Here is a 25,781-nt window from a genome sequence, read left to right on the forward strand (position 1 = left end):
CTTTCACTAACCTCCTTGAGGTTTTGAAAATTACACTAACTTCCCTTGAACTTAAGATTTTGGTGACAAAATCAGTCAAACTCAGAAAAAGTACTATAAAAATGTATTTTGAGGAGTGAGATGACATTTGTTTCACATATGTCCTTTTTGCATTGTTCATAAGTTGTATTAGTAAAGAATGAAATAATTAGTAAAAGTCAGGGGATAGAAGTGAAATTTGAAAAGATGTAGCAGCAACAACAGCAACAACCTGAAGCAAGAATGATCTTTGCAACTGCTAGTGCAAGCTGCAATGACTATATTTTCTATCCTTTACAATCCTTACTATACTAAAAGCGTGAGTTGGAGTTGCTACAGTGCTCATGGACCGGTTATCCGGTAATTTTGAGCAACTTCGATGGCTTTTTCATAGGCAGATAGACTGGTTATGCTGTAAATTTCGACAATTCCAATGGCATTTCATAAGAATTTGTTTGGGCTTGCCCTCTTGCTCCAGAGTTCAGACGCTAGAATTCTTTCCCCTTTCCGTGGCATTTTTATATATGTGTCATATATAAAGCTTGATGCCCTTTACGGTGTTATATTGTTAGTTCTTTCTTCTTCTTTTTATTTTTTTTGCCTTTATTATAAAGGATAAAATGGATTTATTATCTAACAAAATAATAAAACAACAATTTTACTATAATTTCGAATCTTCCCATATTTTTACGTTCAATTTCTCCATGTTTATCTACTATATTTGACACACATTTCTTCAATTTTTCTTTATTAACATCACCCAAATTAAGTCCATTCACTTGTTTCCCCTATAATACTTCACTTTTATAAGAGAATTATTATTACAAATATTTTTATTCTAATTAGTTATACACACATCTGAGTGTGCCTTAATCACTATTATGTATAACGAGAAAAGAATTATTGAACATGTTTGAACTAATTCTTGATAAGAAATTTCAGAAAAGTAATGTACTATCCAACCTTTAGCTTTAGATACTTTTATTCGTATTTTCTTCATTCAGAGTTTTAATTTTTGTTTATATTCTTAATTAGGCTTCCTATAAAAATTGAAACCTAGAAATTGGAACATTCGATTTGTTTTCTTAGGGTTTGGGTATGTGTATGGTGGAAGTTGGACCAGTTTTGAGTGCTTCAACTTTTAGATATAATATGGCATATCCATTATTATCCTCTTTAATTCTCTTCGTGTAAGGCATTAATAGTGCAATATCATGCAAGCAAATTTTTCTTGCTGCAATAGAACGATGAAACTTGGCATCTTTGTGTTTGATTCACGTTGAAAGCAGCATCTTACATTTCCACTGTTTTGCATATGTAGCTTTACGAAATATTCTTTAATTATCTTACATTTCAACCAAGAGTTTCATAATATACAGTATACACTGAGTTTATTTGGATAGGAGTTTATTTGGATGATTTATTTGAGATAATTACTATAGCATATTTTATGATGTTATATATATGAGATAAAAAGGTGATTGAAATTTGTGAAGCAAATTATTTTTTCAAATCATTTCAATCCAAACATACTCACTATCATTTTTGGATACATGTCATATATACAAAAGTTGATATTAGAATTCAAATTTGGATTAAATAATATGCATTAAAATGTGAAAATGTATACTACCAATATAAACAAGAGGGTCCTCCTGTTTTGGAAAAAAAAATTTAAAAAATATGAAGGAATCCCGTGGCAATGTAAACATTTTTTCTTTTTCTTTTTTGCAAAAGGATAAACTTTCTTCATAAAAAAATATGCAATTTAAGAAATGGATTTTAGTTTTTAAACTTTTACAGTAGTCCCAATTTTTCTTTCCAGCATGAAAAAATGATTCTATAAATACATATTTTCGGATTTTAAACACGAGTTTGTTACTAAAAATATGAAAGTATCCCGTGGCTGTGTAAACCTTTTTCTTTTTTTTGCAAAAGGATAAACTTTCTTCATAAAAAAAATATGCAATTTAAGAAATGGATTATAATTTTTAAACTTTTACAGTAGTTCCAATTTTTCTTTCGAACATGAAAAAACGATTCTATAAATATATATTTTTGGATTTTAAACACGAGTTTGTTACCCCATTTGTAAAATAGATCCACCGCCTAAATTATGGGCAACTTCAGTGGCTTTTGCATTCGTGCTTCAGTTGTGTGCTTGGTCAACTTTGGTGGCTTTTGTGTTTGTGCTTCAGAGTTCAGACGTGTATTTGTATCTTCATCGTATAGTTGTAGTTGCTTGAGCTCCCCTGGTGAGTGGGCGGTGGGTGGTGTCCGAAGCAGTCTGTGGGAGCCGCACGAAGCTGTATTGCCTATGTAATCTTGAGAGACAGCCATCTGAAAAGCAATATATTGGATGTATTTCTTTCTCCAATTGAAGACCTGGATTTGGCGGTTTTACAAGGTGAAGTTTTCGCACTCTCACCTAGCTGATCTTGTTTAAACTTATTTCATTCTTGATTAGATACAAATAGTGTGTGCATAATTTTAAAAGTGATCAGCGTCACCATATTTATGATATTTGTATGTACTTGTACATTTTAAATGAATGCATCATTTATTTATAGTATCAAGAATTCGCAAAGATCTTAAGCCAAAGACTGACTATCTAAGAGAAAATTACAAATCAAATGAGTAAATGAGTAACAGCAATATTCAATTTACCTAAAGTCAAATTCTCCACATTTATTAACACCTATCATGTATTAAATATATAACCATTTTACATTAATCCACTTGCCTTCATTTGATCTTGATTAACATAGACTCAGGGCATCCTCACGCCTTGCGTGAGGCTGAAAAAACTAGTAGTATATAAAGGCATAACTAGCTCTACAAAACAATCAAATTATTAGTGTAAGCATCAAAATATGGGATAAAAAATTAATCTTTTTATTGTGGTTGGGAAGGTAAAAGTAAAGTATCTATGCAGAAAGCATACGCCCTTAGTCAACAAATCAGCAACAAAGACATAAATCAATTTTGTCTGGATACAAGATTCCAAAACAAGCCAGTCATTTTTCAAAAGCATATTATCTAACTTTTCACTTGAATAAGTTTACAAAATTGCATAGATCATAAAAAACATACAAACAAAACATCAAGTGTGCTCTCAAACCAAGATTTAATAGGATACATAAATATTAATTGTTCAATATCAGACTATCAAACCTCTGTATGCTAACTTTGTCTATTGCTGGTCATCAGACCATTCCCTAATTATGATGAAAATAAAATATTTGTCATGGTCTGCAATATATTAAGCGTCAAAATTTATCTATTTCATAGAGGGGTTGTATTTCTCATAATCAGCACTATGACGTCATGCTTTGGTACTAAGATGACAGCACTCAAATGTATAAAAAGGATGATTAGTATGTGATTGTTGCGAATTTGAGCAGAAAAAATCTTAGAATTTGCCTAGGTTTCTCCTACTTCCTCTTTCAATTTTCACGAAATCAAAGATGGTGTGTGTTCAATAAGATTCGATAGAAATTCTTCTCATATTCATCATTTCTTTTCTCTTTCTTTTCCTTCCATTTCTCTTGCTCATAAAATCCTTCTATGTAGATTGTATAAAGTTGTTTGTCATTGTCATTATTAAGTGATGTCAATCACAAAAATAACACCATCTTATAGTAGTAATTGGCACCATTTTTTGATTGCAGTTATGGTTGCTAGTTTGAGATGAAACGATTGTTATTCTAGTGTAATTAGGTAATTTCATTTATTTAGTACTCTAACTCCTTTTTTTTTTTTGGTCAAATACCCATTTGTAATAAAAGTATAATGTCTCAAGCAGAGTAGTACTCTAACTGCATCTCATGTAAGTAATGGAGCCCAAATTTCGAATAGGGGAGGTTATATAATTTTTGAAACTTTAGGAAAAGTTAGTGAAAGTGTTAGAAATATCAAGGGAGGTTTCTAAAATTATTCCCTTTAAATATGATCAGCAACGTCACCTCAAATCTGCTGGAGATGAATCTTTTAACCACTGAGTGAAGTGGATTGCCACTCAGTTACCACCCGTTTGAGTTTCAAAAATCTGAATCAACAGCCAACAGCCAACAACCAACAGCAATTTGGGCCGTTGGCCACCACCTTAACCTACAAGACTTAGTGGGGTGGAAGGTCAAGCGTTCAAATGTTACCTCCCACTATTTATCACTCTACGTGGTCTGCCAATTTAAGTGGCTTTTCAGACGAGTGTATAGTGCATTCGTTTGGACCGATAGATAATTTAGTCCCCTCTGGTTTTTCCTTAGGCCTATTCAGGTTCCCCCTCCCCTAATATAGATTTTTTTTTCAACACAAAGAGTATCCCAACTTTGCCAGACTAATCTCCCTGTGCCTGTGCACCCTGCCCCTCAAGGATACACAAGCGGTAGAGAGGTGAATCGAACACACGACCTCGAGATCTAATTAGGTTACCCCGAAATCATCCGAGCCAACTCCAAGGGGCCCTCCCCTAATATAGATAAGTGTAGGTCTATGGTGTCGAAAAAAAAATCCAAAAATCTGGACAAAGGAACTATTGCTGTTAAAGGCCACGATTTGCACAAAAAGGCGAGGAAACATAGAGGTGTGGTCTGGATTTTTGTGTTAAAATTTTGGATTCGGGCCCACTTGCCTTCTACATGAACAATGCTGTTTTTTTTTTTAATCTCTATAATAAATGTGTAAATAGTTGGTAATGAGTTGTAACATACATTACAAAATTCATATGCAACCCTAGTAACAACTGTTCCTAACCTTGTTCCTAATTTTCGTGAGTAATCTTAACGAGTTTAAAAGTAGTTTTGATCATACACTGGTTATCCAATTGTTTTAGGAAAGAATTGGTTTAGCAATTTAGAATAATGAGGAATTTTTTTCAACTTCTCCTGTTGGTTACACTGTAAAAGAGGTTCGGAAAATTGGATTATTTGAAAATAGGTTTTAGGAATATTTGTTTTAAAAGACTATAAATATACTCTGAATACACTTTCAATTTTTTCTATTTATCTTTTTATATTCCATGTATAAAGTTTAAAGAGTGCTGCAATGGTACATTTGGGTAGAAGATTATTTGCAATAATACTGCAACATTTTTTATGATGTGATATACGTGAGATAAAAATAGAGTTAGAAATATAAAAATATAGTTAGAAAATGTGTATGTGATGCAAACAAATTAATTTTTGCAAAAAAATTGTATCCAAACAAACCCAATTGTCTTTTCGAAAACCTTTTCCAAAGAATGCAATCTAAACAAAAAGTTTTCGATTACCTTTTGAATGTTTAATTCAACCTTCTGCAAAAATGAAATTCAACCTTTTGTTCTCAATTGATATTATAGTCTATAAAATTGTTTTTTTTCCTGCAAATATGTGTAACAAAATGTATACGTCAGCATGAATGCTTAACTTTGAAAATTATCTTATATTTGATTACAATCACTGGTACACCAAAACTCAGTCTACAAGTTGTAAATGCATCCCTTTTCATCTTTGCATGCAGTCGGTTAGAGCATTGCTTCAACAAGCTAATCTCTTTACTGTATACTTGTGCTATGTCTATACAATAGACGTCATAGAAAGGATAGTATAAAAAAATTTGCATATCACGTACATTTTTCAAATACTTTGCAAAATATTAATTTTTTTCAACAAAAAGTATAAAATATACAATAAATTTTGAATTTGAAATTCAACTTTTACATATACGTCATGGATCAAACGATATATATAAAATTTATTCTTATAAAAATTTAAAAAAAATTCACCACCCATCATCCCTCCCCTCCTCCCACCTCCACCTGCACTACCACCACCGTCCCTCCCCCTGCCCTTCTTTCCTCCCTCTCCCTCTTCCTCCCTCTCTTTTTCTCCTTCTTTCTCATTCCTTTCTCTTACTGCAACCAGCAATACTAGATCGCGATCAAAACCTGAAGGTTCTGATTGCAGCTAGATAGAAGAAAGGGAGAGGAAGGAAGAGGCAGGGAAAGGAAAGAGAGGGGAGGAGGGGAAGGGAGGAAGAGGAAGAGAGAGGAGAAGGGATGTGAAGAGAGGAAGAGGAAGGGGGAGGAGGAGGAAGAGAGAAGGAGAGGGAAGAGGAAGGAGGGGAAGGAGAGAGGAAGAGAGATGACAGCGATAGCTATGGAGAAGGAAGGAGGGAAGGGGCGGTAACGATGGTAGATGGTGATATATAGTGAGTGGTGGTGGGTAGAAGAAGAAAAAGTGGTAAGATTTTTTTTAAACGTTTTTATAAGTTGTATTTGATATGTGTGATATTGGAATTTTTTACTATAGATTCCACAAATAAATTTAGTTTGTGAAAAAATAGTCTAATCCAAACAGACTAGTTTTTTTTTTTTTTTTTTGTTCTTTGATATAAATAGAGTGAAACAGATGTTCTGTTTTATGGGTAAAACAAAATATAAATATGTTTGTTTTGTAATATAGTTCAAAATATAAAAAAGACAAACATATTTGGTTGAATTGTTTCTTTTTTTTCCTTTTACAGTAAGTAATGATTTACTCTCACACATTAATAGACCAATATATTTTCTACGATTGCATAAAATCAAGCCCACAAAAAATCATCAATCCTCAAATACCAGAATATTGTTCATGCCATTTTTTCTTTTGCTTTTTGTTGTTCATGTGGTAAGTTGATCGAACATCTTTGGTAATTGTATTTTATTCAAGTTCGAAGTCAAATGCTAATCCATCAAATTTCAACTTCAAATTCAACTTAGCACAAAACAATATCGCTTACGCCAAAATTGGATGGAATGACCACTTGTATGGAGCTTTTGTGAGTGGATTGGCACATTTGATACCCCAAAAAAAACTTAAATTACTAATAGTATACCATTTGAATAGTTTATTTTAACCATGCTTTTTGCCATTAACTCGACATATAATAATAATGTTAAAATAATCCTTAAACTCTAAATATATACTAATTCATTTTTATTTTGTTTAGATACAATCAATAATTTATGTAATTCTGTTAAGATAGTAAATTTGGTGCATGATTAACATGTCCAATATATGTGCTTCTTATATATATGAACCAAATTATCCGAATGGAGCTCGGTTGTTTAGAGCTTGTTTGAACTTAGTTCACTAATTAATCAAATCAAACATGAATAGCATTTTGTATTGGTAAAGTTTTAAATTAGGCTCAAGTTTAGCTTTATTAGTATGAAATTTAAAATTTAGATATAAAACTATTAATCCATGTGAAAGTGTTTCCATCTAGTTTGGTAAAAGTTTGCTGGCATTGGTTCAAAAAAATAAACAAGCTAAATTTGATGCAAATTCGAACTCGCAAAAGAAAACAAATAAGCTTACTCAGCTTGATTAGGCCTTTTACACTCCTACTAACAAGTTAATTATATGCGCATAGATATGGCTACATAGGTGAACATGTATGTATTTGAATGTACGTATGTCAATTTTCTTGTTCAAGAGGATCGGACCTCACAAGTTAAATTCCATCTAATTCAAACCGGTTTTGGTAATTTTTATAACTTTTGATATAACATCGTACGATTTAGGTGTAAATTTGAATTTGTCAACTCATATAATTAAGTTGGTCTAGATTCACAATTATACTAAAATTATACAAACTAATTTAAACTGAACAAAATTTTACTTGTAAGGCCCCGATTTTTGTTCAAAAGGCCCTCATAAATAATAAAATTACGGGTGCAAACCACATAAAAAGCAAGATTGCACAAAAATCATGATCAATTGACAATTTTTATATTTTCAATAGGGGTGTGAACCAAGACGAAGCTACTCTATATGGGCATGCGCCCCATTGAATGAATGAAAATTATAGTTTCAGTTATAAAGTTTTTTATACACTTTATTTGAACCCTACTAATTTATATATATGCCTCCACTGCTCGAAAGCAAATGTCCATGCTAGGTACTAAATTTAGAAACATTATATTTTTATCCTAAATAATTAGTTGAAAGTCTTTTACGCACAGACACGTACATAGTAATTAGTTCCCATGTAATTTGATAACATTTCTTAAATAAAACAACAAGTAATTGATGCAATTTAACAATATAATTACTACAAATAATAAATTTGATGCCATCGAGAGTTTAATTCAATGGTGAGAATTTTTATGTATAAACTTTAGTACTTTATAAATGATTTGTAGGACATTAGTAATCGAATACTTCCTAGTCCTTTTGGCATTGCTATATAAACATTATAACGTTCCTTTATTGTTCACACAACTAAAATAAGAGTCTTTTGTTTGTGCCTCCTCTAAAATCTTATCTTGGCTCCGCCACTAGTGTGAACAAATTGCATCAGTGAGTTCAGAATTTCTGTTAGTCGATTTGAGTGAGCTCCAACATTCATCACAAGGTAAACCATTGATTCACCTATAATAATTTCTTAAATTTCTCACGTTGATTGTCAATTTTGATGTTTTGGCTAGTAATATTGCAAGTCTTCCAATCAAACAAAAAGCTAACAAGTTTTCCAAGCCTTTTCCTTATAATCTCTGCTTGTATTAAGTATTAACTGGTAAATTAAATCTAGGCCAGGCTTAGATTGTAAGCTATTGAAAATAATTTAGAAAAAGAACAAAATGAATGGACATTAATCCTATTCTAGCTGATGCTAATCTGTCCCAAAAAAAAAAAAGAGGCTTCCATGCCAATTAAGCATTTGAAGCTAAAGCTAGGCCAGGCTTAGAAGACAATGGGAGTTGAGATTTATAAAGATACCAACGGGCCTGTTTGGAACCTGAGTTTTTTGGGAGTTTGTCTAAAAATTTACTGTAGTGCACTGTAGAAGTTTTTGAAAAAATTTTGTAGAAGTTTTTATAAGGTGAAATTTTTTTTTGTAAGGTACAAAATTTTGTAGAAAATTTTGTAGGGTGAAAAACTTTTTTTCCTTTTCTTTTTCTTTCTTTTTCTTTTCTTTCTTTCCTTTTTCTTTTCTTTCCTCTCTTCTCCTTCTCCTTCTTCTTCTTTTTTCTTCTTCTTCTTTCTTTCTTTCCTCCCCGTTACCTCCCAGCAGCAGTCACGCCCGCCACCCCTCTCCTCCCTTTCCCCTTCTCCTCCCGCCACCGTGACCTCCCCCCCCCCCGCACCTCCTGTGCCCTTCCTTCTCCTCCCGCCACCGTGACCTCCTCCCCCCGCCACCCTGTGCCCCTTCCCCTCTGCCAACGCGACCCCTCCCCCCGCCACCCCCTATGCCCCTTTCCCCTCTGCCACCGCGCCCTCCCCCACCAGCCCCCTGCCCTTTCCTCTGCCAGCATGACCCCTGCACCCCCTGCAGCTTCTCCGCCAGTCCCCCCCCCCGCCACTTCTCCCGCACCCTCTCTTTTCCCCAGCTTCTCCCGCCACTCTCCCTCCCCCGCTCATCCCCTGCCCTTTCCCCAGCTTCTCCCGCCACCTCCCCTGCGCAACCCCCTCCCCTGCCCTTTCCCCAGCGCGACCCCCTCTTCCCGCCACCCCGCGGATGGCGCTAAAATAGTCCCCAGGTTTCCGGCAAAAAGCATTGAGGAATTTACGGAACTTGGAACGCTTCATCGAGGAGGATTTGCTCTTCTGCATCCAATTGAATAAGGAAACCATCACATTGAATTTGATGTCAAAATCCTCCATTCTGGACTTTTTTGCTTTTTCTGGGCTATGATTTTTCTTGTTTGGTTCATGGGGTTCTATGTTCATTTTTTGTGTTTGAAAATGAAGGATTTAAAAACCGTCTGAAAGGGGGAGGGGGAAGGGGGCAGGGGAGGCAGAGGGGAAGAGGGGAGGGGGGAGGGAAAGAAAAGAAAACTTTGTGTATGGCCGGAACTGGCCGCCGGAATAGTAACCGGTGCCGGAAGTGGTGGTGGAGGTGGTGGCCGGCGGCGGAGGATGTGGTGGGTTGGGTGGGGGAGGAAAAAGAAAAAAAGTTTGAAGGGAAAGTTTTTTTGTGTATTTTTTAAAGTGTGTAGGTAAAAAGTTTTGAGAAGTTTTTTAGGGTTCCTGTAGCAAAAGTTGTTAAAAAACTAGTAGGTAAAAAACTTGGGCAAAAAACTCACTTCCAAACAGGCCCGTTGATATACTAATTATCTACTCTGTCAAGTTCTTGCCAGCTCTATGATTTATAAAGACCATGACATCAAATTTCAAGGTTAAACAGAATTACATTAGAAAAAGCTAGCATTTGTGTTTTTTATTTTTACAGAGAACTTAACAAAGTGAAACTATCATTATATTTTCCTAAATTATATGTAAATGAGGAAGTTAACAAGACGCTAAAAAGTGCAATCATCAAACAATTAAAACACAATAAGGACGTGCCAATCAACTTGTGGGACTTATCAAGTAGGAAATTAGGAATGAAAATTACGTATCATAGAGAAAATTTTTAAAACTCGAGTCTTAAGATTAATAAATGTATCCTCTTTCTTATTTGGAGTAAGGGATGAGAGTCTCTAATTAAAAGTAATTAATCCACTATTAATTTATGAGGAAATCTTATATACACTGACGGTTAGATATATAACACATATGTAAAATTTGAATTTCAAATTCAAATTCGAATTATGTGACATGCATCTAATGATAAAAGTATATACACTGTCAGTATATAGAAAATTAATTCTTAATTTATAAATAATGAAGATTTAAGAAGAAAATTTGTAGTAGCAATACAGCCAGTGCAATAGCTTGCGCTAATCACAACCTACCAATCATGGAAACAGAGGCGTAGGACTATCATCGTCACATGACGGTACTACAATTCCGGCTGAAAAATAGAAAACAAATTAAAAAAAGAACTAGAACTGCATGATTATGATGGGCAGCTAGCTTTCATTTGGCGGGATGTTTACAGGATCACCTATGCCAAGCTCTCATGCTGGCAAATTGCAAATGATGCATAAAAAATCTAATATTGAACAGTACCCATACAAATTGTAACCTTTTGAGTCCCCGTATTTCAGGAGGACCTCAAAAGTTGCCGGCTTTTGAAGTTTCTTCTGGGATTAGATTTATAAAAGCCGAATTCTAAACTTCTGTTTAGAAAAGGTCAAGAGAGAGAGTTCCCGTATCTCTATCTCTACTATACATAAAGCATGGAAGGGCGATGAACGGTGCATCCCAATTGATTGTGTCGGTTATATTGTGATTTCATTGCTCATTTTGTCCTTCATGGTCTTTTGGGAGCTGCCGAGTTGCATGAGGACAATTCTTCCGCTGTTCATTTTCATTTGCTAACTTTCTTTTGGACTATCTTGTCCTTTTGTCTTGGTTATCTTGTTATTTGCGGTTCAATTTTGGACATGTTCGTCTTTTTATCGCTTTGAAAGTCATAAGATCCCATGTTTGTCTCATCATTTTGCTCCCCACAATTTTGTCGGTGCCCTTAAACCAAGTGTTTTTTTTTGTTCTGATCATTTTGGTTCCCGCAATTCTGCCGGTGGCTTTAAACCAAGTGTTTTCTTTGTGCTTATTTGCCTGCCGTCGATTTTACTCCATTTTTTAACCATCTCCGCATTTGTTCATGTGGGTGTTTCACTGTTTCTTTTAGCAACTAAGCGGCTTTTTATATTATAGTGGTTGACGGGATACAAAGCATGCATGGCGCGTCTGTTTTGCATGCACATCCACCTGTCTTGAGCTCTTTGTTTAGCTAATACTGCAATTGGGATTTCAGCTATGTCATGTGCATTAAATGTTCATGTGAAGTCTGCTCATCATCTATCTTGTTGTTGGCCATTGATCATTTTTAATGTATTTGTTGAGTTTTTCTGTCGTTTCGATTTGTATATTTGACGAGGTTTCCATCCCATTGTCTTCATGATGCTAACTAGCGGTGTTCTGTGATCTTTCTTCTATCCTTTGCTCCATCTTCCTCCTGTGAAAACCGTAGAAATTTCGTGTTCTTTTGTGGGCATTGTACTTTTAAATATTTAATTTATGATAAATACATCAATGTTTGTAAGTAAAAGTTAAAAGTGTTACAGTAATATTCTTACAAAAAGTAACTGGTAGGTTATCTATTTAATATAAATTAAATATTTTTTAAAAAAGAAATGGTCCATAAAGTATTAACTCTTTATGATTTTCTTCCATTACATGAACAAAGTATCGGCTCTTTTAGGGTATTTTACTGTGAATCATTTAATTTCTGTTAAATATATAAATGTTTGTAACTAAAATTGAAAAAGTGTTACACTAATATTTTTACGAAAAGGAAACTGGTAGATTTTGTATTTAACATAAATTAAATATGTGAAAGTAAAAAAATATATTGCCCATAACATACCAACTCTTTATGGGTTTTTTGCATTCCATGAACAAAATACTAGCTATTTATGGGCATTTTACTATGAATCATTTAATTTATGTAAAATACATAAATGTTTGTAACTAAAATTGAAAAAGTGTTACACTAATATTTTACGAAAGGAAAACTGGTAGATTTTGTATTTAACATAAATTAAATATGTGAAAGTAAAACAAAGAAATTGTCGATTGCATACCAGCTCTTTATCGGTTTCCTCCATTACATAAACAAAATACTAGCTATTTATGGGCATTTTACTTTAAATCATTTAATTTATATTAAATACGTAAATATTTGTAAGTAAAATTCAAGAAATGTTACACTAATATTTTTACAAAAGAGAAACCGGTAGATTTTGTATTTAACATAAATTAAATATGTGAAAGCAACACTTACAGGTGGTTTAATTATGGGCTACATTTACTGACAAACATTTCCTAGGAGAAGGAAACTAAATATTATTTACACGTACTTCTAGACGACGATAGCTACTATTTCCAATGTTTACTCCCAATCTCATTGAAGAATTTAGAACTTGCTCATGAAAAACCTGTTCATATACTTAGATCACATTATGTTAATTGTAAATCACAAATTTCAATATTCTTATTATCTTCATAATATAGTATATATCAATCACAAAAGCCATTAAATATATAATACAAACATTCAATAAAATGTACAAACAAAACCATTAAAATTACAAATCAAAACCAAAACAAACAAGAAACCAATAATTCCATTGATCAATCATTTGATACTGCAACTTCGGATACCTACCACACAAACTTAGAGCTCAAAAACAAACACTACCAAGTCCATCCAAAAAAACAAACAACGACATTGTTTATCATAAGATAAACAGTAACATTTTCGAAGCAACCAAAAACCTATTTACATATAACCAAGACAAAAAAAATATTATATACATTATAATTACCACTACATTTAACAAAAAAAAATAACAAACGCAATTCTAACAAAATATTTTACAAACTTCACGCTGAATACACAATACAAAAAAAAATTAATTTCCAACAAATATACACTACTTAATTAAATGCACACCAAACCAACAAACCCAACCATAAAAATAGCCACCCAAACTAATAAAAATTCAGCAGAAAATAACGCAAAAACCAACACTGCTTCTATTAAATTATATAAAATTTATAATGAACGACCACAATAAACAAAAATAATTCATAGACATATACAAAAAAAAAAAATACGACCAATAACCCTAATAGGGGCACCCCGCGTCAGACGCGGGGTCTCACCCCCTAGTCACATATATATATATATATATATATATATATCATAAGAAGTATAAAAAGGGGAGTTGGCTGATATGAGTGCAATAGTGATGGTCCCGTATGGGCACCATCAGTAGGTGGTTAATTATGGAATTTCACTTTTATGTTTTGGTGTTGGACAGATTGACTTGCTTAACGGTGGTGGTGTTAGCTTACGTGGAAGCAATTGGGAGCTTCTGAAGTTGCATGTCTTGCATGTCTCTGTTAAAAACGGTGCAAATGTGCTTTAGACAGGTGGCTAAATTTGAAATTTCAACTTAACATGTTAGTATTGTATAGATTGAGTTTACATTACTTTTGTTGCCTTATTACGTGGAAGCAATTGGAGGCTTACCCATTTATTTTAATTTTTTTGTAATCTCATTTAAATTTATTTTTGCAAACTAAGTTATCAATTTATACCACCATTTATACTCATTATTAGTTTTAAATATTTACTTATAATGTTCAATAAGCCTGATTATCATTTTTTTTTTTCATCCGTACTCTATGTCGCAAAATTACATACTATTTAATAATTGAACAATAAGAATATAAAAATTTGAACTAAATACTATAAAAGTTAACATAAAAATTTAATCCAAAAATTTTGAACCCCTAGCATTTTTTTCATGTGTAAATTTAAATTTCATTTTGGAAAGGTAGGAAAATAGGCTAAAACTTGTCATAAATTGGTAATGCTAAAAAATGAGCAAGTTAACAAACTAAGAGAAAAAAAATGATAAAATAAAATCAACAAAAATAATAATAATAATAATGAAACAAAAGTAGTTAACATCCTGACAAAATGAAGAATCTGAAAAAAAAAAATGGGTGGAGAAAGAGAGGAGGTTTGGGAGAAGACAATTCTAAATGATTTAATTGGATTTGATGAGTTATCCAATAAAATTAAATGGGTATTATTGGGTAACTCATTTTATACTCATATGCAAAAATTTAAGATACCCATATCCATCTATTCATAGTCGAGTATGGGTAAATTTAGTTAAATAGATTTGTTTGTCATCTATAGTTTTGCAATAGCTATTGACATTAGTTTTCTACCATGCAACCACCTATTTTCGTTAATATAAATAGTGCTTTTGTCTACAGCTCTTTGTATGAGCTTTCTATCCTATAATGATCAATTTTTGGTAACGTACAGACTGCTACAAAATAGTGTGCATACTTATCCTGAACTACCACTCTTTCATCATCAAATTCGCACACACCCACTCTTAACTCCACACACACAACTAACAACTTTACAAAAAATTGGGCACCCTCATGCATCACATGAGGCACAAATAAACTAGTATATATATATACGTGCGTGAAATCAATTTTAGTACCTCTTATAGGAAGCCTCTATGGTGGGGAAATTCCCCATGGAATAAAAAGCTGATGATAGGCTGACACTTTATGCAGTCTTGACTTGTAATTCCCAGAATTTGAGACTATCTGGTGGGCTCGGGAGTTTGGGTGAGAAGAGGTAAAAATCCGGAAGCAAAAGTGGCAGCAAACTATCACGTACAAGAATGAACATGGCACTGTCATGCACAAGAACAGTAGATGATATTTCCAAAAAATGAATAAAATAATCAACGATATGACGAGCTGAGGGACTTGCATGCAAAAAAGTACGGTAGCGATCGATGTAGCCGCGAAATTGCACGGAAGGACCTATGAAGGGATGAGATAAAAATATTAGTAGATGACAATTAATATATGAAAAGAAATGAGCAGATGGGAATGGATGCGATTAAATGGCAGATTAATGGTGTAACTATAAATTGAAACTATTAAAACAAAAACCAAAGGTATTGGTAAAATACAGCAACTGCAACAATTGTACCCCAAAAAAAAATTTAGAGAAAATGGAGCAGCAGCAGCAGCAGCGGTGATAGGCGATGCAGCGGAGGAAGGACCGATGTGTTGAGTTGCTTTTGCATGAAACTTAAAACTCAAGGCTCCATTTGAATTAGTTATTTTTGGGGGTGTTTTTGAAAAACTTTGCTGTAGCAGAGTTTTTTTGAGTATATTTTGATATATTTTTAAAAAATATTTTAGAATATTTAAGAGTACAAGAGTTTTTAGAACATATTTTGAGATATTTCTTAAAATTTTTAAAAAATTTAAACTAATTTTAAGATTACCTTTTAGAGTACTTTTTAAAAAATTTTATTATATTTAAAAAATTAATTTTTAAAAAATACCTTAAAAATAGGGGATCCAAACAGAGCACAAGATTTGCCATATTGCCACATGTTCGGAGTGATAATAATAAGTTATGTTGCCTAGAGACAAAAAGTGCAGAGGGTTTTAAGAGAATTTCTATTCTCTTAAAGCCCTCAACGATTTTAGCCACTAGGCAACATAAATTATCCACAATGTCACCCATTCTATTCTCTTAAATGTCCTTTGCAATTTTAGTGCTATTCAATTCACGATGTCACCTAGATGCTAGCCACGAATTCTGGGTCATCTCAGTGACACGATGGTTGAGGCTACTACTTTCGACCTCTATAAACAACTTCTCTTTTGCCTTGCATGTCCATCTCATGAGGATACAATTGTCTGGAACTCTATCACGATATTCGAATAGCATCACTCTGAATATCCAATCTAATATATATATATATATATATATATATATAAAAGTTCCAGTTGCTTCTAACTGTAGCTTCTTCCCAGCCTGCCACGTGGCAGCTCTAGAGCTGAAATTTAGCTTATTTCTCCTCGGTTGACCTTGCTTCTTTCATTGTAGGAAGTTTATTCAGCTGCAATATGTTGTATTAAACAAGTAAACCAGCTCCAACAAGTAAACCAGCAATATGTTGTATTAAAAAAATGAATAGTTATTTTTTTCAGCTAAAATTTACAAAATTCATCCAGAACTATTTCATGCTAATATATTTTTGCAGGTAATAGATTTAACAATATTTATTTTGAGTGTTGATTTGTGGGCTGGTTTGTGCATGTAAACATTAAATCAACCTCTACATTTTGAAGATATAATTCAATTATACAATTTATATATAACATTATTAACATTTACATTAACATTTCAACTTATACTCCACAGATTAACTTAAGATTTAATTATTTCTATTCAAGTTTTCAACATTATCATTTAAAATTAAATTTGTCAAATTAAGTCATCATTTAAAGTTAATATAAAGCAAAAGATTATCTAAAATTTATGCCATCCTATTATACAATATTTCATATACAAAATTATTATATTTACATTAACCTTTCAACTTATATTTGATAGATTAACTTTAGATTTAATTATTTCTATTCAATTTTTCAACATTATCATTTAAAATTAAATTTATCAAATTAAGTTATCATTCAAACAAGTTATCATTTGTTTTATTGTCATCTAAAGTTATACAATTGAACTAACATTGCCCCTTAATATATTATATATTTTTATTATCAATCTACTTTAATTCATTTATACGTTTGGTTCTTAAAGTTATATCAATTCCAGTTAAAAGTTGAATACTTCCGGTTAAGAGTTGAATACACTTCCAACTTATTTCTATTCAAGAAGCTCTCAAAGTGATCGATTCCAGTTAGGAGTATTCCACAGACAGCAACTCAGAGATTGTTTGGTCGTCCAGTTTTTACTCTGGTTTGTTTGTAACACAAGTCAAAAAAAATAAGCATTCTTCAACCACTCTGGATTCTTCACTTAATCAGATTAGACAAGTGCTTTCTTTGTAAGAGTTAGGTTGTACTTCATAGAAATGTCAATCGTTTGATAAGTTATCATTGTACTTTATCTTTTCATAGCCATTAGATTCAAATATAAAGTGCTAGATTAGTTGAGATTGAATAGTCCAGCTTTGAATAGTGCAGTCCACCCTACTACATATACTAATAGCTGCTGTCCCGCTTCATTTCTCTTCCATTCGCACATACCAGAAACAAATCTTCCTTCACTTTCTGATCCTTTGGTACCATTTTTCTTAGCTTTTCCTTCATCATATATATGCATTTAGTAACATATAGCTTCTTTTACATGTTTTCTGCTTTCACGTTGCAGCATTGCTTTCAGCATTGAAGATTTGACTTGCACCATCACTTTACTTCAGGTTAGTCATATTACTCATAACTAGCCTGCCTAATGTTTGATAAAATGCTTGTTAAGCTTTCTTAATGCTTCATATTTACAAATTTCATAAGTATTGGTAGTTACTTATTATTGAATTATATATTCTGTGCGCTTATGATTGTGAGCTCCGTTAATGAATTTTCAAGTAACATGATGGTTAGTCTAAGCTATTTGTTCATGTGCAAGATGTTTGCTTATTTCTTTAATGCATAGCTAAGATAATTGAATGCCTATTTCATCATGAGTTAAGTTTTGACAGTCATAAGAAACGAAGAATGAACTAGACAAGCTAACATAATTATTGACTCGGCTGACAAAGGATGTAATAACAAATTTTATGCTAATCAATATCAGGAAATTGTAACATGCAAGTTGAAGACCAAAATTTCAAAAGTTCAGTGGCAGAAGAAGCTGAAAAATTGACGTCCGTCCAAGCTGCTGAACTGACCGAAACAAACAATCAGGTATCAAAGAAAAGCAACTACAAACTACTAACATATTAAATCTATTTGCTTCTTAACATATTTCTATGTAACTATAGCAGGCTATGAATTTACTCCATCATATAACACAAGCAATCCAATGAAAAACACTTATGTGTTTTATTAAGAAAGCAACTCCAAAAGAAAAAGCAATCAAAGGAACACCTTTCACCATTGTCACAAGCTATGAAGCTGAACAACTTGTAGCTGGCCAGCAGACTTCAATGAACCTTCACAATGATCATGCATAAAATTAATGTACTTCAACTCAGTCTCTTTTGTGTTAATGTACTTCAACTTAGTTCTTTTGACTTCCTAACTATGTATCTTTTAATTCTATTATCTTGTATTTGTCAATCCTTTATGTTAATGTACTTCAATTTACTCTCTTTTGCCTTCAAAAATAAATTTACTGAAAAGCTATGAATCCAATTCTAATATAAATGTCACCCTATGAAACACAAAAAACTTCTGCAAAATTGATAACCATTATTAATCCAATCTTAATCCCACTGTTTTTCAATTTTTCTGCTTATATTTGCTAATTAAATTATAACTATAATTTTAAAACAAATATATATAAGTATAAAATTTGAAATATAAATATAATAAAGACGTAGATATTTTTCTCATTTAAATGTTAATGCATTACTTTGACTAAAAGAGGCAAAAAATTTGTTGTCACAAAAACCAATATCAACATAAAATTAATTAAAATAAAATTGATAACAAAATTGCATTGTATACTTGGTCATCATTTTAGTTAGCATTAATGCCTCACATTTTAACAAAATATCAATGTATTACAACTCAAAAGAAAATTGACAAAAAAAATGACTAGGTTCATCTGTTCAAATTCAAATACTAATATTCCAACTTCTCTCTATTTCACAAACATTCCATCAAATTTTGCTAATTTAAACACCTCAAGGTGGGCACTGGCTGTGCGTAGCACAGCAAGGCCTTACGAGTGTGGCAATATGGAAAAGGCTTGAGTTTCAAGTTTCATGCAAGAGTAACTCAGCACCCTCTACCTGTCGATTATAGGTGACTCAAAACTTGACCCTTTTGTACGAGTGCATGAGATAATGTCTACATTATGTCCCATTATCGTATCCGCCATATCTACAGTAGATACCCTATTTTCTCCATCTCGCCTCGTGCCATTAAGAAGGTCTTCCTGGTAAAGACCTCGACAGCATGGCTCTCAAGTTGATGCATCGGGGTAGAAGGAAGCAATGAAGTATGCTTAGTGAGGCATTGCCTTTTCTCTTTGTGCCGCAGTCAAGTAAGGACTACCTCAAATGCACATACATTTCTTTTGGATGATCTAAGAGGTGTTACGACACCAAGGATGACTGTACTAAACTAATCTCGTTGTAGACTGTTTTATTTTCCTTTGAATGCATCTTAAATTATCAAAAAAAAAAAAAAAAACTCAAAACAGTTTCAAATCCCGAGTTAGATAAGTCTTGAGGGCAACATACATTTTTCATATTTTTGCGTGCTCCTCATGCTGACAAAGAAATGGCCTTGCAAATAAACAAGTGCCACATAACCCTTCTTTTGTAAACCTTATCAAACCAAGAATTGCCATGGTAGTTGTGTTTGTTAACAACCTCAGCCCACTTGCATTTAAACTGGTTCGATGAACTATTCATAAACGTAAACCCTTTGAATATGGGAAGAAAGCTTTGTTTTTCAGGTTCCTATTGCAATTCTATTCCAAATGCCAACTGCTTAGTATATGCTTTACATTCGGGAGCCATCTCTCCATAGCTTTTTTCACTCCGTTGTCCTAATCTATAACTAATCAACATGGCTTCTTGCCTTCCATTGCATCGAGAAAAACGCTCAACACCCAATCATAGCCATCCTCATCCTCATGAGCCACCAATGCACAGTCAAAAATGCAGGTAGAAAAGTGATTGATCACTCCACACAAAACAACAAGTGAATACTCATAGTCGTTGGTGTTATATGTACTATCAAAAACGAACACATCCCCGAGGCATTATAGTTATCCTTGGCATGAGAGTCTACCCAAAACAACCGTATCATTTGATTTTCATTGTTCCACATGAACTATCGTAGAAGTAGGGGTTGCCGTCCTTCTTGACAGTCATGAATGCAATAGCAGCACCTACATCCCTGCTAACTATTTTCACAGCTCTGTCACTATGAATTTTGATGTAAAGGTCCTTCAACCTAAAGCCAACATTTTCCAGGGCAAAGAGTTTCATTATCTTGCTAGCACCAACTCCAACGCTTCACAATATATGTGCCTGCATAATGTGCATCCGTGACATTTCTATGCGATCTATCGAAACAAATACTGCCTGGATTCATGAACTTGTGACTATGCTGGCTTACGTACTCCATGACCATATACTTTCCTAACCGAATTTCAAGTTTTATCTTGAAATAGGTTGGGCAATTAATCCGTGTAGTTGCCTTCTGCTCCTGGACTCGATCTTGCCTTTGCACATGTTTCACCTCCCTCCTACCCTCTTGATTACATAACCATGAAAGATATCGAACATATCCTTCACGAGAATACACCTTCCTGTATCCCCTACGTATCCCAAAACCTGTGGCAATACCTAATAGAAGATAGAAATTTTTAGCATCCTTCTCTGAGTCGAACTGCATTCCTAGGACTTCACTATCCTCAATTCTGTCGGATTGAATATCAGAGAAATCTTCTCCACCCCCATGCCTTGCTTTATCATCTGGCTCTTCATTATTGTCGCCCCCCGCCTCATCATCTTTCTGATTTGCGTACTCCTCTTGTAATAGGTACTCATTGGCTTTTGTATCTGAATCAAACAATTGCCACCTGAATCTTCCTCCTTGCCTATTAGATATACTGTATTTGTTAGTCATCACAGGTCAAACAATCAATACTCTTTGTAATCGTTTATTTTAAATGCATACCACGCAAACTCCTCCATTTCTCCTCATGCAGCCATTAACTAGTCCACAGATAGGATACAACTCATGTGTTTGGTACGAAAGAAAACAAAATGTAAATTGCATACTTATTGACTACAGCATATTGAATTACATGAATCAAATGTTTATGTATTTTCATATCATTCTTTTTTGAAATTTGAAGGATTTAATTAAATCTTATAGCTTTCAACTGGACGTGGACTCAGTTCGGTTGTATTTTGTGCGATTTAGGCCAAGTGCGTATTCAAATTTTCAATGTACAAATACATTATGATGTTGTATCCAATATATATCAAATATTTTATTTTGTACACCATTTTTACTTAAAAGTATATTAATATAATATAATTGCACACCAAGTAATAAAAAAAATTAACAATTAGACCAAACTGCACTAGATCCATTTCGTTTTGGACCCATTAGGCGGCTTCACAATTATAGTTTTTTTTTTTTTTTTGTCTCTTGTCATCATCTACATCTACTCCTAATCTAGCCTATACTAGGGAGTAGCCTATACTAGTGAGTGACCCAACAGAGTCATCGAGAACCCACGGAGACTAAATCACCATCCGACCATACGAGTGCAAAGCACCTGCATGAATCTAAACATAATCACATTAAATGACAACTTTTGATGGAAGGCAAGAAACATACCCTCTCCAAGAAACTTTTGACCTCCCATCCCACACTAAAAGGTACACAAAAAACATACCCTCTGCAGTTGTTTTGCCCCCTAACAAGCATTATCGGTGATGGGCCACAACTCTTATGTTGTGCGCTTGCCAAATGGGCGCTGTAATTTAACGTGCACACTTTCTACTTCCCAACCCTTGTCGCCCATACTTTTTGAAGAGGGCCTACTGCAATTAGAGTGTGGTACGATTCAGACCTGTTATTATACTTTTTATATTATTTAATATATAGAATATTATTATATTATTATATTCAGAATAAAAGTAATATTTATAAATAAAATATTTCACATATATTTAGTACAATATTATGATATATTTGTACACCTAAAACTTGAAAATGTACAACGATTGGATAGAATTGTACTAAAATAGAATTGTATTGATACCAAGCGTACCAATGCTTTCACAATTAATAGTATCCTATTAACCAAATTGCATTTCAATGGTGCCTAGGCATATATACAGTTCCTCGTCAATTTCATTTCGAAAATTCACAGTTCATTAGTTATGCCAACTAAAACCAAATGCACTTAGTATCCAAAGCAGATTATTTTTTTTTTTTTTTTGGTAAGGACATAAACTAAAAATATGAATCTAACTAGATACCACTATTTGTTTGGCACAGTAATAAAGAATCTTGTTTCATAACCTTTTTCAGCCCTTCCTATTCATGCTTCTTCCGTAGTGTCGCCCATCACTGCTATTGCTACTTCATTTTCTCCCTTCTTCATTCAGGGCTTCTTTTTTTTTTGGTGCAATTGTTTCCATTCCTATAATTTACCAGCACCTTGGTTTTTGTTTTAACAGTTCAATTTATGGTTGCACCATTAATCTGCAATTTATTCGCAGCCATCCTATCTACATATTTCTTTTCATACACTAATTGTCACCTACTAATATTCTCATCTCACCCCTTCATATAGGTCCTTTCGTGTAATTTCACAGCCATATCCAGCAAATGTATCGTTGCTAGCAAAAAAACTAAACAGCCTCAAATTCTGGGAGTTACATGTTAAAGACTGCATAAAGTGTCAACCAATGTTGTTAAACTGGACAGCGACTTAGCTAAACCACTGAATCAGGGATTCATTGGTCAAATCGATCAGACTGTTCTAAAAAATTTGCTGACGTCAGTATGATGTTATAATTATTTTATATTTTTATAATTTTTAGAAATATTGAAATTATATTCTTTATTATATTCGACCAATCATAGAAAATGTTCCAAAAATATTATACTTGCAATCAAATATACACCTAATAATTATATAGAAAAATATAAATTCATGATTAAAATATGTCCATTATCCAAAACTACTTCAAAAACTAAATTAAAATAAATTAATACAAGTTGAAATCATTGATGCTAAATTAATAATATCATAGGGATGAAAACATCTTGATTTAAAGATTATTCAACAAAACGAGTGATTTTGACATTTACACTAAGTGGGTGACGTTTTCTTATTCCTATCAATAAATGAAACGATTACAATTTAGATAACTCAAATTATGTTTAGGGAAAAGAAGAAAAAAATTTGAGAACTGGATAAACCAATCGAATCGGATCACTGGTTTAGTCGATTTTTGACTATTTTGAATGATTTTTTATCAAAGCAATTTTATACTACAAATCAATTCAAAATTAAAGATCGGTTCACGGTCGGATCATTTAGTCCAATCTGGGTCTAACAACACTGGTGTCAACCTATCACCAACTTTTCACTACGTGGGGAATTTCCCCACCATAGGGGCTTCCACCTCTTATAATACGCGTCTAAATGCACATGAGATGGACCCAAATTTCACTGGAACATAGTTAACATAAGATATTGAAAACAATGGTACTGCAAAATTAAAATATAGAAAACTCCCCGTGGTTTCGTTGAAAGTCAACCAACCATCTCACAATTCTGAAATATCCATATGACCCCTCATATTTAAAACTAATGTGGAATTTAACCTCTAACAGATGTGTCACCTACAAGTGATGTATAATTTTTACCTTTCTAATGCATTTTCCTTTATTTTTCATTTTTCTTCCTTTTTTTGATATTGAAATTAACATCATGGCTTTGACTTTTTCTTTCACTATTGCCTAACATCGTGGGGTATTTTTAAAAAATTAAAAAAAAATTTCACCATCATGCTTGCAATCTGCCACCCCCTTCCTCCTCTTCCCCTTTCTGTTCTCTCCCCCTCCCCTCCTCCTTCCTCCCTAGATCTAATCACCAGCAAGGAGGGGGAGCAGCAGGAAAGTGGGGAGAAGGAGAGGTTGAAAGTGGGACTAGGGACTAGGGAGGAGGGAGGGGAAGGAGGAGGAGAGGAGAAGATGATGGCAAGTGGCAAGGGTAGAATGGAAGAGTGGTGGAGTAAGAGAGGAAATGACAGAGGAAAGAAAGGGAAAAAAGAGGTAGTTTTTCTAAATAAAAAAAAAGGAAAAAATGAAAAAAGAAAAATATAAGGAATAAATTAAAATGTAATTTATTTTGTGAGTTAGCGGTAACGACGCAGGTCATAAATTAACTTTCCACGTAACCATAGGATGGTTGCTTGACTTTAAAATCAAAATGAGGGTTAAATGTATTCAACCAGTTTTTTAATAAAACGCTGAATGCAGATAGCCATAGTAATGACTAACGAGAAAGTAGTTCTGGCTAAATTTTGCAATAAACTAGCAAAAGAGGAAAAAGAACAAGTTACCTAGCACAATGCACCTTCATGCAACCAAGGGCTGATGGTTAAACCCTAAAGGTTGCATATGAATTTGTTTAAGAAGATACCACTAATATGAGGCTGCTTGATGATTTACTCGATGGTTCATGCTGGAACAACCTTTGGATCTGCTACTTGTAACTTTAGTAACCTATACTTGTAACTTTAATAACCTATACGGTCTAACGTGCAACGATGAAGACAGGTCAGTATTTGAAGCAATAATACTGCATCCAATAGCTTAGTCTTAATTTCTTTTAGACCAATTGTGACCATGGTTTAAAGTTGCGGTACCGTTCTACATTGGTCTTGTTATATCGATCGCGATCTCGGCAAAACGCAAAATTTTGAAGCATTTAATATTCTAAAATTTTGAAGCGATCTCATCTTTTTTTTTGCTTTTTTTTTCTTTTGGTTTTTTGTTGGATTCAATTTGACTCGAGATGATTCGGAGCGACACAACCGTTTCTATCTGTCAAAGACTTCTAGGCTGAGTTCTCGACGATCCATGTATCTCGGAGTCATTTCGTCCCGGTATCGGAACGGAGAGCTCCGTTCTAGTGATAGCTCGGCCGAGTCTTTGAACCATGACAGATTTTGAGGCTTTCATCCGGGAGACAACAAGGCTTTCACCCAGGGGCGGAGGGAAGGGGGGGGGCCATGGGGGGGCAACCGCCCCCCCTCCAATTGTTAAAAAAAAAAATTTCTAAGTAAAAAAAATTTTATTACATTGTTTTGCCCCCCAAATATTGATAAAAAATTTCACTTTGCCCCCCCTCCAATTGTTATAAAAAAAATTTCTAAGTAAAAAATTTTTTATTATATTGTTTTGCCCCCCCCAAAATATTGATAAAAATTTTCACTTTGCCCCCCTCTCAAGGACCCAAACAATAATATTTGAAAGTTATTTGGACTTGGTCCAAATAACAGAGACTCGCCCCCCCTAATTGCAATTCCTAGCTCCGCCACTGCTTTCACCCCACAATAGTTTGTGACAGCCTATTGTGCATCAAAATATGATGGCCAAGATAAAATTTAGTGCAGAAAATTTCAGAATTTAGATAACCATAGTTGCAGCAAAATTTAGCAATCACCGAGCCAAGATGGAAAGGAACAAGTCCGACAATGATACTAACTTAGAAAAGGTTCTACATAAGAACATACCATCAATACTATATTGTCTGATAAT

The 25,781-nt window shown here is 33.6% G+C and overlaps 1 protein-coding gene across 1 annotated transcript in view; it reads right to left on the bottom strand.

Moving 5' to 3' along the window:
- The window catches only part of LOC113760159 (protein argonaute 12-like), a 17,885-nt gene extending 8,235 nt beyond the window's left edge, over positions 1-9,650 (bottom strand). The window contains exon 1 of the mRNA XM_027302727.1: positions 9,361-9,650. Coding sequence (XP_027158528.1) covers positions 9,361-9,650 — 290 coding nt within the window. The remainder of the gene's footprint in view (positions 1-9,360) is intronic.
- Between the last annotated feature and the right edge of the window lie 16,131 nt (positions 9,651-25,781).

This window comes from Coffea eugenioides, chromosome 2, assembly GCF_003713205.1.
Source record: "Coffea eugenioides isolate CCC68of chromosome 2, Ceug_1.0, whole genome shotgun sequence".
Classification (NCBI taxonomy): Eukaryota; Viridiplantae; Streptophyta; class Magnoliopsida; order Gentianales; family Rubiaceae; genus Coffea; species Coffea eugenioides.